The sequence below is a fragment of the Schistocerca americana genome, chromosome 2 (assembly GCF_021461395.2).
Source record: "Schistocerca americana isolate TAMUIC-IGC-003095 chromosome 2, iqSchAmer2.1, whole genome shotgun sequence".
NCBI lineage: Eukaryota > Metazoa > Arthropoda > Insecta > Orthoptera > Acrididae > Schistocerca > Schistocerca americana.
In genome coordinates, this window is record NC_060120.1 from 243,857,120 (window position 1) to 243,874,087 (window position 16,968).

General features: G+C 45.2%; 1 protein-coding gene across 1 annotated transcript in view; it reads right to left on the reverse strand.

The window, feature by feature from the left end:
• LOC124593922 (gustatory receptor for sugar taste 64f-like) overlaps nt 1-16,495 on the reverse strand; it is a 122,268-nt gene extending 105,773 nt beyond the window's left edge. Inside the window, 2 exon segments of the mRNA XM_047132271.1 lie at nt 14,176-14,361; nt 16,411-16,495. Of these exon segments, the coding sequence (XP_046988227.1) occupies nt 14,176-14,361; nt 16,411-16,495 (271 nt within the window).
• Between the last annotated feature and the right edge of the window lie 473 nt (nt 16,496-16,968).

Here is a 16,968-nt window from a genome sequence, read left to right on the forward strand (position 1 = left end):
TACTTTAATGCTGGCGTTTGAATTTCAACGACACTCGGGTTCATTTCGGAAAAGGAAGGGACTCTGCTTGGTGATGCAATTGGGACAATGAGCAACAAACGTTCATGCTAAGTTGCTGTAATTATAGTTACGAAAATGGAACAAGATTAAAAGCTGAGGTCTGCTATACAGCTCTAAAACTTTACGTGCGTCCAGTCTTCCTTGTCGGTTGATTGAAGGTTTGAAGCCGTCGGTCGAGGAGGTGGCGACAGTCACTCATTGTCGGCCGTCGCTGTTGCAGAAGCTGGATGTTGGCGCGCCTTCTTCTCGACACGGTCACCAGACGAAACGGGCTCTTGATGTGCGCCAGCTAATGCTTCCCGTCCGCGACACCATGTCAGAAACTATCATCGCGAGTCGAGCGCAATTACATGCTGCCAAACCCCGAAAGCGCGGCAACTCGCGGGAGCGTCACACAACACACCTGCTCCACTCGCTACTCCAGCCAGACCCCGACTGCTCCGCCCGCGCTCCACGCGGCAGAGTTAACACTACCAAAGATCCTACAAACTTTGATTCTTCACACGACCTATCGATGTAATCGTTCGATAGCAGTTTTCCCTAGGCAAGACCCAGCGTAAAAATACAAATAATATTTACGAAACAAACCAATTATACATCGACATAAGTGCATAAATATATATATACAAACAGTAAAACAATTACAATATATAAAGAGACAGAAATGTCATATCTTGAGGTAACAAAACAAGGAAAAAAATAATAGTACAATAGATGGAAATAGGAGGATATGCATTTCCGGCGTTACACGTGCCCCACATTGTCTGATGATGTTCGTGTAACGTAAACAGACTCAGAAAATGTCCCAAAAAAGAAACAGCGGAAATGCATATGCTCAAAACATCAACAAAATTTAGCATTCGCCTAATTAACCATAAACCAATTTTTAGACGATAATAATTGAGTGGAGACACTCCTAATCTTATTCCACTCTGTCATCTTGATCAAAATAAAACAGGTTGACAACATATTAAAATTCATAGAAAACATAGAAAATGGTTTAGCCATTCTAAAAATCATTAAAATTCGTAACACTATAAGAAATGGAATACTATTTGCAAAATTGATCAGAGTACATGGTCATAAAAAACAGGTATATCAAAATACGCAAACTAATAATTAATTACATAGAATACACATATTTATGTAACCTTTTCATAATTAATATTCTCGTCATGTCCAATTAACGCTAAACAAGAAAATAATATACAGCAGATAAAATAAAACATAAATATTGACAGTAGAATTCTTTCAGCTGTCCAGGAAGAAAAACAATTCCGCCTTCCGTACTCGCAAGTACAAAGAATGCCGACAGCGGCACAAGAGCCAACAGCGGCACAAGAGCCGACAGCGGCTCGCCTCGCCAGTATTGTTGCGCCCGCGTGTGCGGCACGCTTGATCTCACTCGCCCTTGTGACGGCGTTTCCAGAACGTCCGTTTCACTGAATTCTTTCTGAAAAACTCACTCCCGAGTAATCTCAAGGAGTCCATAAACACTATCACAGTGGATAACTCAACACTGTCCATCATCACACGCATGTACTAGCCTGAAACTTAAAGCAGCGTCTAAGTACATCGGCAATGACTAGTAAATCTCATATTTATGAAATCTTACAGTTATTTACAAAATTATATTTACATTCCTTAATCTACTGTGACTCAGCTGAAAACTTAAACTAGCAGCTTGGATTTTTCAGTTGATTAGATCATGATTAAATTGATTAAAATTAAATTGATTAATCAAAATTAATTACTTATTAATTACAACTTCTTTAATGACCTTGGTCAGTCAAAAGCATGGCAATCTAGCAAATCGTTAAATCTTACACTCTATTTTACATACTGTATAAATTGCCCATTGTGTGGTATTAATCGATCCTAGGTTGGTACAATTTCAAGTCTACAATATTCCGTAAGCATTTGTGTGAGGCATACCAACGACTTTATATGGTCCATTATAAACAAACTTAAATTTGGAGTTTTCATGGTCTATCTCGCTCGATTTCTCATGAGCTTTTACAAGTACTAAGTCTCCGATTGCAAACTTAGCAAAACGCGCTTTAGCGTCATGACGACGTATGCAAGCATCGGCTTTTAGCTTCATTACTTCTCGCAAACGATCTTTTTTCACACCAATACTAATGTTAATCCGTGGAGGGAATTTGATTATCTCTTCCAATTCACTTTCTACACTTTCGTCAATGCCGAAATTCCTCACGTTACAGCAGTTCAAATTAATTCCTGCGTCAATGTCATCCGGCCAGTTAACAATGTGTATAGGCTGGTATTGCCTATGCACACAGTCTCCTGCCTCGTCAAAACTAACTACTATTGTTTTATCTTGGGACGTACATGTCAAAGTTTTGCTTTCGCAATTAATCACTGCACGGTACTTTAATAGCCAATCTAACCCGATAATTACTTCCGTAGTTAAGTCTGGCACGACGACAAACTCTTGTTCAAATCATGCCCCACATATCTCGAAGTTGACAAAAATCTGTTTTGTGGCGGTTTACTGGCCTTCCCAGTAGCACCGATAATTTTCACTCCTGTTACTGGCATAACTACGATGCCAGGGTCTGTCTTTCAGTAACTCAAATATTTTCCCAGATACAGCACTCAATTCTGCACCGGTGTCAATCAACACGTTTAGTTGTAGGTCGTGCATATTAACAGACACTACTACCCGTCAACAACTTGTCCTCGACTGTTTCTTTATTTTCCCACAGTAAATCCTCGTCTATATCCAGGTCATTCCAGAAAAAACCATCCGGCTTTGATCCTAAATCCAGTTTATCTGGCGGCTTTTTCAGCCTCTGTTCACATACAGTTTTAATTTCAACACGTCTGTCCTGAGGCTTAGTCTGTAGCTTCGCCTCCAATACCGAAACCTTTTCCTGTAACTCGTCAACTAGTGAGTGTTGCATTGCTATCAATTCACTAATTGTCACCTTCGTTGATTCCTCTTTAGTCAGATTGATCTCATCTGCCAATCTACCTGGAGAAATGTGCCCAGTAGCATCTGAAATTACTTCCTCTGGATCTGCGCAACCCACACTGCTATCGTCTGACCGTATAACGTCAGCTCTAACCTCATACACACTGTAATCTACGTGCTTTTCTACCAATCGTGTCCGGCTATCACTAAAATTTTTGTAATCTTTCTCCTTAATACTCTCGCAACGTTTAAACTGGAGGTTTGCGTCGGATGGGTCGGTTACTTCTACCACTGAAACTTTCGGTAAGGTCTGCCGGTTAGGGCCAGAACTTTCCGTTACTACTTCAACATCTAACTCCTGCGGGACGAAACACGACGAATCTTGCTCGTGCTCCCCCTTAACATCAACTATTTCTAGTAAAGTCTGCCGATTAGGGCCAGAACTTTCTATCATTTCACAAACACTATCTTCCTGCGGGACGAGACGCGGAAAATCCTTCACGCGCTCCCCATAAACGCTTCTCCCATACAGACCCCTATAATCTCTTAGTTCGTCGTGTAAGCGACCGAACTGCCTTAACCAGACCTCATCCCTCTCTGCATCCCCTCGCTCGATGACGGACGTGTTATCCGACATCTGATCTTCTCTCAACAATTGCGAATCATTCTTAAACTCAATCTCCAGTTCCGCTGTGGGTATTACAGCTGCCACTTTATAATCGATTTCTGGAACACTACTTAAATTGTTCTCACTGACAGTGAATGTACTACCTACTGCCGTGTATACTGCTGATCTACTACTTGTGGGCGCACTCCTTTCTCCTAACACTGGCACACTCTCCCGCCGTTGATTATTCCATACGGAATTTTCATAACGACGACACCTGGGTTTTCTCCTGTTATTGGGCCGCCAAAATTTCTCCACGCCCGGTCGGCCCCTCACCGGCGCGGCTAATGGTTTCCCTGTCTCGTCCCAGCAGATACGCTCCCCGGATACTGCTGAGGCGGCTGGTCACACCCTCTGGCGTTATTACTATTCTGCGCAGCCCGTATCATGCTAGTATGATACTGGTTTCCGTCATTCCGGTTATTATTTGCATTGTACCGATTGTCATTACGGCCCGAACCATTATTGTTATTGCTGCCAAGATTGCGGTATGCATTATTCCCATAGTTATCGTTGTTGTGGTTCCTGTTGTTGTTACCACGGCCTCCACCACTGTCGCGATTATTGCGCCAATTGTCCTCGTCCTCAACTCTTTCCAGGAAATCATTGATTGTCCTGTAATTGCTTCCTACGTAGCGTTTTGTATCATCTGGAAGCTTCTTGTAGAGTTCCCAGACTATTTCGGATTCCGAGCGGCGATCACGCAAATATTCCAACTTGCGGATCCAGCCCTCACAAAACTCCTTCATCGAGCCGCGCTAATTCGCATCGAAAGGCCTCGATACGACAAATTCGCGCCAGACACTTTGCTGTTTTTGCTCTGACCAGTATTCAGCCAGAAACAAATTTTTAAACTCGTCAAAAGTCAGGTTCGTAATGTTGAGGTTTAAGCCCCAACGCTTGGCATCACCAGCCAACACATCAATAACCGCATTAATTTTTCTCTCATTAGTCCATGATCTGGGTAAAACTCTTTCACAATTTTTAATGAAATCCGTCGCGTGTATACCGCCTTTTTTCAAGGGGTCGAACCGCTCCTCTTTCGTCAACAATTCCGAACTATGTGCACAGATTGGCACATAGCTCTGTTTTTCGTCAAGTTTCTTTTCTAATTCCGACACTCTCGTAATTACTTGGCAAGTGGTTGTCGCAAGCGTTTCCACTTCCCTCTTTTTCTCTTCGCAGGTATTAGCCTGCTCCCTCACTTTAGTGTCTCCTTCGGACACTAAAGCCTTTAAAGTTTCCACCTTCTGTTGATCCTCTTTTTTCACTAATTGAATTTGTTCCGTCACCTTATTCTCGATGATCGGAGCAACTGCTTCTCCTACACTTTTCTCGATTCTGCTAATTTCGGAATCAAAACGAGTATTTATGCTCGCAATTTCCGCCTGAACGCCTATCATTTCCTGTTTAAGGTTACCGATTTCGGTATTAATCACGACAATATCGTCTTTGATTTTATCAACTTTTGTGTTAACAACTTCAACATTGTTGTTAACAACATTAATAGCTTTGTTATGATTGTCTAGCATTCGTTCAATTTTTTCAGACTGAGCTACTTGCTTGGCAGCCTGATCCTTAATTTCTGCCGATTGACTCTTGATTTCGTTAATCAAAACATTCAATAAATCAGTTAAATTCCCGGAAACCACCGGTTTTACTTCCGTAGCGGCTTCCTCTTTCATTGTCCCCCCGTATTCGTCATCAAGGGATTCAGATTTGATTTTCACTTCCGATTCCGAAACATTTTCTAAAGTCTGGAATTCCATTTCAGCTCTTTGTTGCGTTTCGGCGGTCGCATCTTTCATGCTAGCCGCCTGCCCCGGAACAATGGGTACCGCTGTGCGCGTTTCCCACTGTTCGACCGATTGTTCCGTATCTAAGTCTACCAAATTTTGGTAATTGTTGCCTTCACTCATTTTAATAATTTTCAATATAAATGCAAAATCTCAACTCTAATTAGGATTCCTCACACGAATATTCTCGCTGACGTATCGACCATTTCGTAACCAGTACTTTGTTACGAGATTTGCACAATGCAAAATTCGTGTCCAGAACAACCTCAAATTTGAAGATTGTCCTGTCACGGTCGCCACGTGTAACCTCCCCCCTCACTTACCGGCCTTAATGACAGTGAAAAATGAAACCGCGTGTACCTAATGGGAGTTTTGGAAAAGCAATCGTCACCGAAGTTAACCTGTCGGTAAAGAGGGAGGAAAGGGTTACATCTAAATGAAAGGAAATGTGCTAATGAAACTGGTGGAAATTAATTTTGAAAAGGGGTAAAGTTAATAAAGAAGGTAAATGTGCAGCCGTTACGTTAACAATTAACTAGCGGTAATTAGGTATTTGAGATTTGGGGGAAATCACGGTCGCCAGTCCTAAGGACAATTACTATAGTAACTGAAAAAGAAAGGTTATTACACATATAATTAGCACTAGAAGCGTGGCAACTGAAGGTTGACACGTGTAGTGTGAAAACTGAAAGATTGTCAGAAGTAATAAATTTCGCTACACCCTGACTTAATTTAGCAAAAGAATTAATAACCGGAAAATCGAAAGTTAATTTAGTGACTGAAGTTAATAGTGAGCTTTCTTTCTGAAGCACATCGAAATTCAGTAAAATACGGTTAGTCTTGGACTACCTCAACAATCATTTCAAAAACTACTTGAATCTACGCAATTTAGAAATAAGAGATTTAACTTTGAACTTGAATTAAATGATTCTGAACAATTAACAATAGTAAAATTTAGTACGTACCAAGCTGAGCTGCAGTCACAGGTAAGCTAAAATACGATAACAAAACTCGCACTCTTAATTTGTGCTTGTGTAATCTGAATATTGAAACCAGCTATGAATACCTTTGAGATTAAAGCAGTGAAATGATGTTAGCTATATTACTTTAATGCTGGCGTTTGAATTTCAACGACACTCGGGTTCATTTCGGAAAAGGAAGGGACTCTGCTTGGTGATGCAATTGGGACAATGAGCAACAAACGTTCATGCTAAGTTGCTGTAATTATAGTTACGAAAATGGAACAAGATTAAAAGCTGAGGTCTGCTATACAGCTCTAAAACTTTACGTGCGTCCAGTCTTCCTTGTCGGTTGATTGAAGGTTTGAAGCCGTCGGTCGAGGAGGTGGCGACAGTCACTCATTGTCGGCCGTCGCTGTTGCAGAAGCTGGATGTTGGCGCGCCTTCTTCTCGACACGGTCACCAGACGAAACGGGCTCTTGATGTGCGCCAGCTAATGCTTCCCGTCCGCGACACCATGTCAGAAACTATCATCGCGAGTCGAGCGCAATTACATGCTGCCAAACCCCGAAAGCGCGGCAACTCGCGGGAGCGTCACACAACACACCTGCTCCACTCGCTACTCCAGCCAGACCCCGACTGCTCCGCCCGCGCTCCACGCGGCAGAGTTAACACTACCAAAGATCCTACAAACTTTGATTCTTCACACGACCTATCGATGTAATCGTTCGATAGCAGTTTTCCCTAGGCAAGACCCAGCGTAAAAATACAAATAATATTTACGAAACAAACCAATTATACATCGACATAAGTGCATAAATATATATATACAAACAGTAAAACAATTACAATATATAAAGAGACAGAAATGTCATATCTTGAGGTAACAAAACAAGGAAAAAAATAATAGTACAATAGATGGAAATAGGAGGATATGCATTTCCGGCGTTACACGATGTATAAAAACCCTCTTGTAAGCTGCGAAATTGACCTTCATTTAATCTGCCACCTTACAAATGGGTAAAGTATGTACGATATATTCCGATGTAAAATCGGGTATTAGGAGAAAATGTAGTTTATAAATTGATGTAGAACGGAGAAATATGCTGTAAAGAGTCTCCGTTAGCATCAGAAGGGTTCTGGAAAGCCAATATTATAGCACATAGGTTTCAAGTGCTATTCAGAGATTGAAAGTTTGACATGGTGTGTGTGTGTGTGTGTGTGTTTGTGGTTTGAGGTTTTCGGGCGCTAAACAGCGTGTCATCAGCGCCCAAACGCATAGAAACAGGAACACCTGCGGTGAAGGGACGAAGACGGACAGCGAACAAGGAGAACGGCTAAAAGACACAGACCTGACGCAGTTCCAAATCCTCACATACAGAGGCAAAACAAGAGTAGAAGAAATGCACTAAAAAAGGAAAGGAAACACAAGGAAAAGAGAACAGAAATCGAAGTGAAACAAGTAGGTAATCGTGACTGGCGGACCTCTTACCTAAAACCTGGGTGAGCCAGTCACCCAGCAGCACATTAAAATCCCCTCCCTAAAATCCGAGGCAACAAATTGGACAGGACACAAAACCGTAAGACCTTAACCACAATCGTTGCGTCGTCTTGCAAAATAGAGGGCAAATCCGGTGGCAAGGAAACCACCACCCTCTGGTCAGAGAATAAAAGACAGTCAAGTAAAATGTGGCGGACAGTAATCTGGACGCCATAAGCACTGCAGATTGGTGGGTCCTCCCGCCGGAGTAAAAAACCGTGCGTTAAGGGACTGTGCCCGATGCGGAGGCGAGTGAGGAGAACCTCATCCGCCCGCATCTCGTGGGCGTGCGGTAGCTTTCTCGCTTCCCACGCCCGGGTTCCCGGGTTCGATTCCCGGCGGGGTCAGAGATTTTCTCTGCCTCGTGATGGCTGGGTGTTGTGTGCTGTCCTTAGGTTAGTTAGGTTTAAGTAGTTCTAAGTTCTAGGGGACTTATGACCACAGCTGTTGAGTCCCATAGTGCTCAGGGCCATTTGAACCATTTTTGAGAACCTCATCCCGCCTGCATGACTGGTAGGACGTACGCCATGGCTGCGTTGTGGCCTTGACCAGACGCAGCTTATTTTCACTGACTGTCAGACACTCCTCTTCCCACTGACGCAAAACACGAAAACGCAAAAGGGAGGTAACAGCATGGAGGGGACGGCATATTCAACAACGTGAGGGAGGGAACATGCATCTTAGGCAGCCACATCCGCCAGTTCGTTTCCCCTAATACCCACGTGCCCCGGCACCCAGCAGAAAGAAACCTCCTTCCCCTGCCGTTGCAGGTGGAGCAGGGCATTTTGGATGTTCTGGACGACTGTATCCGCTGGGTACAAGTGTTGCATGGTCTGAAGGTCACTCAGGGAGTCAGAACAGATAAGAAACTTAAGACTGGGAACACATCTCATCTGCTCCAATGCCCGCAATATCGCAAACAATTCGGCATCAAAGATGGTAAACGCCGCAGGAAGCGACTCGATCAGGGAAGACAACAGTACAACCAACAGAGTCCCCCTGTTTAGAGCCATCCGTAAATACTGGTACATGGTCGAGATGCTGGTTTAAAATATCGTAAAATAAGGGGGTAAAAACAAACGCAGGAGTGCAGCTCCTCCGGTACTCTGACAAGTCTAAAAGGACGCTGGGCCTCTGGAGCAACCAGGGAGGCAGGCGGGTAAAACCCTGGAGTTGGGGTGCCACACGCTCCACACCAAGGGACTCAAGCAAATGCTTGGCTTGAATCCCAAATGGTCTCGTTGCCCTGGGACGACTGGAAAAGAGACGTTCCATAGGCGGTCGGGCAACAGTAGGGTACGCAGGGGAGGTAGGACAGGCAAGGAATTGAGACACCCGTCGCACCATGAGGAGTTTCCGCCGGATGGCGAGCGGCGGTTCCCCTGCCTCAGCACACAGGTTGGGGATGGGACTGGTATGGAATGCACCAGTGGCCAGCCTGATACCCTCATGGTGTACTGCGTCAAGAATCTTCAGATACGAAGGCCTCGCTGACCCATACACAGTGCGTCCATAGTCAAGACGCGACCGGACAAAAGCCCTATAAAACTGCAGCAGACGCGCCCGATTTGCTCCCCAGGACCGATGGCTCAGACACTTCAAAATATTCAGTGCCTTCAAGGCCCCGTGGCCAGTTGCATCAACCCAGCCAGAAAGAAAGGACACAGTTCATTCTCCTTCGGAGTAACACCGCCTCTTGTTTGGATAATGCCATTAATTAAGCGAAATAAAAAATAAATATTTGTCCTCCAATCGTGGACAACCGACCACCGAGTGATCCTCTGTCAGTTGTGTCGTTCGTTGTGGTATGGAGTTCTTTGGGGACAGTACACCTCTCTCCCGGCCGTCGTCGGCTGTTTTGGCCTCAGAGCCGCTACGTGTCAATCAAGCAGCTTCTCAACTGGCGTCACGAGGCTAGCATCCCACATCGATCCTCCCAAGGAGAAATCCCTGGTGGTACCAGGAATAGAACCCAGGTCCTCCGCATAAGTAGATCCCACAGAAACACGAGGTTTTGGCAAAGACATGTAGCTCACTATCGTGGGCAGGCAGAAGTCGTCACTCATTACACTGACGCATAATAAACTTAATTGTGAGAAAGTTCACAGATTTCAGAAACAGTAACTTTAACATGCTGATTCCGTAATGATCTTACAGATTTTCGGGTATGATGGAGAACGATAAATGTACCAAATTTCAAAGATATCGACTGGCACCTTTCACCGAAAATTTCAAATAATCTCGGGTACTCTATATGCACTTGAGATTAAGGTGCCAGAATGTTTGGTGAAAAAGGAATGTATGGGTGCTGTCCTGATAACAATGCTGTTGTCATCTTCAAAAGCGAGAGTGTCCGCAGCATACTCGTCATGAAGATATAGAAGAAAGGCGAGCACTTGGTCACAGAAAACGTTGAAATAAACATGCTGGAAATATTCGTGGTGACCTGAAAGAATGGGCCCAAGCTACGGAACCAAGAACACCCGATAAACACCACAGAACCACCTCCAGTCTGATCTACACCCTCACACACTGTAGGTTGAAGGTGCACTCGATGTCTTGCAAAATTGCCACTACATCACACACTACCAGTTTTTTGCGCCCTAAAACCATAAAAAAAACCACTACCAGTCAATTAGTTTCTGCATTGTTTCGTTCTCCGAAGACATCAAGATTTATGTGCCATTGAGAACAGTGGCCTTCTAGGAGTTGCTCGGCTTCCTGTTTTCCAGTGCATGCAGTTCCCTTCGCTCGGATGAAGACTGAGATGGACCTACATTCACTGACATCAGACATGTCACAAAGGCACTCGTATCGGTCCTCTGCTATCGTAGGCCATTAACGCCAGATTTCGCCGAACTGTGCTAACGGATACGTTCGGCGTACGTCCCATGTAGATTACTGCGGTTATTCCACGCATTGTGTGTGTGTGTGTGTGTGTGTGTGTGTGTGTGTGTGTGTGTGTGTTAGCGCAGCCGTTGCTGCTCTCGACCGTTAAGTGCAGGCCATCGGCCACTGCATTGTCCTTGGTGAGCCTGAAATTTTGTATTCTCGGCACACTTTTGACCCTGTGGATGCCGGGATCTCGGGACACTGAATTCCCTAACGATTTCCGAAATAGAATGTCTCATGTGTCTAGCTTCAATTACCATTCCACGTTCAAACTCAATTAATTCCCACTGTGCGCCAATAATCACGTCGGCTACGTGATTGATTTAACTAAGGCATTTGATTGTGTTGCTCACAAAATATTGCTCCAGAAGTTGGACCATTACGGAATACGGGGAGTAGCTCACAATTGGTTCACCTCTTACCTTAGCGACAGGCAGCAAAAGGTCATTATTCACAATGTTGATAACGGCTGTGATGTGGGGTCTGAGTGGGGTACTGTCAAATGGGGGGGTGCCCCAGGGATCAGTTTTGGGGCCACTCCTGTTCCTTATTTATATAAATGATATGCCCTCTAGTATTATGGGTAACTCCAAAATATTTCTGTTTGCTGATGACACTAGCTTGGTAGTAAAGGATGTTGTGGGCAACATTGGCTCGGTTTCAAATAGTGCAGTATGTGACCTCAGTTCATGGCTTGTAGAAAATAAACTAACGCTAAATCACAGTAAGACTCAGTTTTTACAGTTTTTAACACACAATTCAACAAAACCTGACGTTTTAATTTCACAGAATGGGCATATGATTAGTGAAACTGAACAGTTCAAATTTCTAGGTGTTCAGATAGATAGTAAACTGTCGTGGAAAGGAGTAAATAAATAAACCATTTCACGTGAATCACCTGAGTAGAAACGACACCTTAGAAACACCTCCGCTACCGCACTGCCATTTTTATATCTTGTGTACACGATTCCGCCGCCATCTGTGTAAGTGTATATCGCTATTCCATGACCACATATAACAAAATCGTGTGGAATGGTGGTGGCTGGCCTAGTTACGTTTACAAGGCCTTTGCCGGGTTTTTTACTTTTCTTTTTTTTTAGTGTGTAGTGTGGACTGAAGAGATCATCCTTGATGACTTATTCTTCTAGGATGGGATGTAAGGATAAAAGGAAAACACTTTATTTATTACACATTCAGTTAGGCTTGGGCACGCAATGGGTCCTTTAGCCTGCTGTCTTTGGTGATGTCTATCTCCTGTGGAGGGTGAAATGTGTCAAGGCTGTTATGTGTGACTGCTTCCTCGTGGTATGACAGATTACCTATGGGAGGTGAGACGTTATTGACTTCGGTACTCGATACTTGTGCCATCTTGCAGGGTTTACCGTTCCTACCGATTGTAATTGTCGAACTTCGTCCCTAAGGACATCGATCTTGTCAAAAACTCGTTGAGCCTTGTCATGGAACTTCTCTTGTATGGTGGTCTCGTGGAGTGCGGTGCGGATGTCGACGTTTCTTGTCCACCATGGAGCTCCTGTGATCCATCAATAGCAAATGTTTTGCAGCGCTTGGAGTTTGTTGTAGTTGGAGACGCACGTAGTTCCCCACGAGGTGGAGCCATACAACTTTGTGGGTCCAACTGTTGCCTTATACAATTGAAGTTTAGTCTTAGGGTTGAGATCCTTACTCTTCAGGAACGGAATCAACGACCTGGCCATCTTCTGGGCTGCCGTCTTCTTGTCGTCAATATGCTGCGTAAAGAGTAATTTTTTGTCAAGGTAGACACCGAGATACTTCACTCCCGGCGACCATGGGATATATTGGTCAGCTATTTGGAGTCTGTCGTTCAGAACTGGTTTCCTCCGTGTGAACAGAACGGCTGCCGTCTTCGTCGGGTTGATCGTTATCTTATTTTGCAGCGCCCAGCATTCCATTACAGCAAGTTGCCGTTGCATCCTAGCGATTAGCTGATCCAAGTGTCGTCCAGTTGTCAAAAAGGCCGTATCGTCCGCATAAAAACTCGCCGTAACAAGGGGGACTGTTGGGATGTCATTTATATATAAGTTGAAAAGTAGAGGCGAAATGACAGAGCCCTGCGGAATTCCTGGGGAGATCAGTTTCATTTCGGAGTTTTTATCGTCGACTCGGACATACAGTTTCCTGTCCTGCAGAAAGCTGTCTATGAGTCTAATGTAACAATCCGCAATAGGGGTAGTGCGATGCAGTTTGACGATAAGGTTGGGCCGCCACACCTTATCGTAAGCTTTTTCGATGTCAAGGAAGACACTAATCGTGAAGTGCTGCTTGTTGTATCCTTCTTGTATCCGTTCGGTGATCCGTAGAAGTTGAAGTTCTGCAGATCACTTGTCCTTGAAACCGAATTGTTCGGGTCGTATAACATCATGCGCTGTAAGCGTGTCATGGAGCCTCTGCAACAGCACTCTCTCGAGCACCTTGCCAAGGGTCGGCAAGAGGCTAATTGACCGGTAACTGTTGGGTTCTGCTGGGTCTTTACCTGGCTTGGGTATTGGAACTACTCGAGCCGTCTTCCATGCCGTAGGAAAATATCCCTGCAGAAGGCAGCTGTTGAGAATTCGGGTAAGGAGCACAGTTGGCTTCCTGGGCAACTGTTTCAAATCGGTGTTGCTTATGGAGTCGTTGCCCGGCGCATTATTCCGTGTCTTCCGGATAATTTTACGGATCTCTGCTGGTGTGGTGAGTTGTGGGCGGCTCTGCACAGGCGCAGCACGAAGAGCAGTCCACTCTGCTGCAACGACGGCTTCCTGTTCTTGCAGGCGGACGTCGTTCACGGGGGTCGCTGGTGTAGACATCTGTTCTTGGTAAGTCGTAGCATACAGCTCCGCCTGGGCGAGTTCGTCATAGAGGAGGCCATCTGGTCCTCTGATGGCTCGTTTAGGTGGCCGCTGGTGTCGTCTGTTCTTGACTACCTGCCATTCGTTCTTGGTTCGAAGTAAGAATTCATCCGTCTTATCTTCGCAGACCTGCTGTCGCCACTCGGCCACTCTCCTGTGCAGTTCTCGTGTTAAGACGTGTGTTTCTCGTCGATCGATCGGATTTCTATAGCGGAGCCAACGTCGCCTGCTCCTGTTTCTCTGTGTCGTCAGTTCTTGGAGTAGAGGCGGGAACTCGTCGAAAGCTACTACAGGGTAGACCGTGTGAGTAGTTGCCTTCCGTTTGGCTACCCTTTGCCGGTTACACTGCCTCTCAGCTATGTTTCTCAATGGTGAACACGATGGCGCTGCCGCTCTGGCCACTCGCCTAGGCGGATAGCAGGTATTGCCCGCGGCGCGCTGCAGCTGACTCACCGAGCGCGAAGCACATGAGGGAGGCGGCGGTGAGACGCAGGCGCGCGTGCAGCCCCCGGGGGCGGCCGTAGTCGGCGAGGGCGGCGTCCGCCTCCCGCCAGCGCCGCGACACCTGCGGCCACCTGGTCGCCAGCTGCAGGAACGCCGCGTTCGTCAGGAAGCCCGCGCCGTAGAACGCTACGCCACCTACCGGCACCAACACTTAACTCTCTGCACGCTAGCGGGACCAGTCACAAACGTATGAAATGTCTCGCAGTTGAGAATATGGACAACTATCATCTGTACGAGGGCGTACCTAAAAAATAAAACACCGGAATAACATTGCCGTAGTCCAGGGGTTCCCAACAAAATTTTCTCGGGGACTCCCTCATCGAGCATGATTCGTACCTTGTCATATCACAGTATCAAGTACCAAAAAAAGCCAAATTAGGAGTCTTATTATGTTTTCTATTTATGGTACTTAGAAAAAACATTGAGGTTTAGGCTGTTGCTCAGGCCCAGTGAATGCAAAACCGATTTCCAAGCAATCAGAGTTATACAGGGTGTTACAAAAAGGTACGGCCAAACTTTCAGGAAACATTCCTCACACACAAATAAAGAAAAGATGTTATGTGGACATGTGTCCAGAAACGCTCAATTTCCATGTTAGAGCTCATTTTAGTTTCGTCAGTATGTACTGTACTTCCTCGATTCACCGCCAGTTGGCCCAATTGAAGGAAGGTAATATTGACTTCGATGCTTGTGTTGACATGCGACTCATTGCTCTACAGTAATAGCATCAAGCACATCAGTAAGTAGCATCAACAGGTTAGTGTTCATCACGAACGTGGTTTTGCAGTCAGTGCAATGTTTACAAATGCGGAGTTGGCAGATGCCCATTTGATGTATGGATTAGCACGGGGCAATAGCCGTGGCGCGGTACGTTTGTATCGAGACAGATTTGCAGAACGAAGGTGTCCCGACAGGAAGACGTTCGAAGCAATTGATCGGCGTCTTAGGGAGCACGGAACATTCCAGCCTATGACTCGCGACTGGGGAAGACCTAGAACGACGAGGACACCTGCAATGGACGAGGCAATTCTTCGTGCAATTGACGATAACCCTAATGTCAGCGTCAGAGAAGTTGCTGCTGTGCAAGGTAACGTTGACCACGTCACTGTATGGAGAGTGCTACGGGAGAACCAGTTGTTTCCGTACCATGTACAACGTGTGCGGGCACTATCAGCAGCTGATTGGCCTCCACGGGTACACTTCTGCGAATGGTTCATCCAACAATGTGTCAATCCTCATTTCTGTGCAAATGTTCTCTTTACAGATGAGGCTTCATTCCAACGTGATCAAATTGTAAATTTTCACAATCAACATGTGTGGGCTGACGAGAATCCGCACGCAATTGTGCAATCACGTCATCAACATAGATTTTCTGTGAACGTTTGGACAGGCATTGTTGGTGATGTCTTGATTGGGTCCCATGTTCTTCCACCTACGCTCAATGGAGCACGTTATCATGATTTCATGCGGGATACTCTACCTGTACTGCTAGAACATGTGCCTTTACAAGTACGACTCAACATGTGGTTCATGCACGATGAGCTCCTGCACATTTCAGTCGAAGTGTTCGTACGATTCTCAACAACAGATTCGGTGACCGATGGATTGGTAGAGGCGGACCAATTCCATGGCCTCCACGCTCTCCTGACCTCAACCCTGTTGACTTTCATTTATGGGGGCATTTGAAAGCTCTTGTCTACGCAACCCCGGTACCAAATGTAGACTCTTCGTGCTCGTATTGTGGACGGCTGTGATTCAATACGCCATTCTCCAGGGCTGCACCAGCGCATCAGGGATTCCATGCGACGGAGGGTGGATGCATGTATCCTCGCTAACGGAGGACATTTTGAACATTTCCTGTAACAAAGTGTTTGAAGTCACGCTGGTACGTTCTGTTGCTGTGTGTTTCCATTTCATGATTAATGCGATTTGAAGAGAAGTAATAAAATGAGCTCTAACATGGAAAGTAAGCGTTTGCGGACACATGTCCACATAACATATTTTCCTTTTTTTGTGTGTGAGGAATGTTTCCTGAAAGTTTGGCCGTACCTTTTTGTAACATCCTGTATTTTCTAATTTTTCCAGTAAGCTTAACACTGGTCTTGGAAGGGTTAGGTTCAAGGGACGCCGACGATTTAGGTTCAATGGACACTGACAACTTCGGTTCGAGAGTCACTGACTTACTTGCTTGAACATCAAATGCATTATCTTCCTCTTCATCTGTAGGCCTTTCTCGTTTTAACGAACCACTTTTTAACCAACGGTCCATTTTTAACTACGCGAACTGTAGCTTCCGCGAAAAACAACGCTTTACAAGCACTACTGTTTTAATACAGAATACTGAATATGCAAACAACACGGTCTGTGAAAGCACTGGCAATAAATTAACAATGGCCGATTGTCGTCTGAAATGCGAGTTTCTGTGTAGGGACCGTCAGTTGTCGGTTGCAAAGAGGCAGCGCGCGCAGTCTAACGGCATACAGAAGAACTATTTGCCTCAATCTAATTCTAGTTTTGCGCTAGACTCTGCTAGTGTCAGTTGGCTCCAGGAAGACGCTAGACGCAGAAGTTAGCGTTCGCTAATGCTCTACTCATGCAGGTAGCGGCAAAAAAATCTGTTCTCATACCAAATATATTTAATATATTTTTTATTCTAATAGCATCTTGCGGACCCCTCTGGCATATCTCGCGTACCCCTGGGCGTCCGCGGACCACCTGTTGGGACGTAGTCCAAGCTAGTGT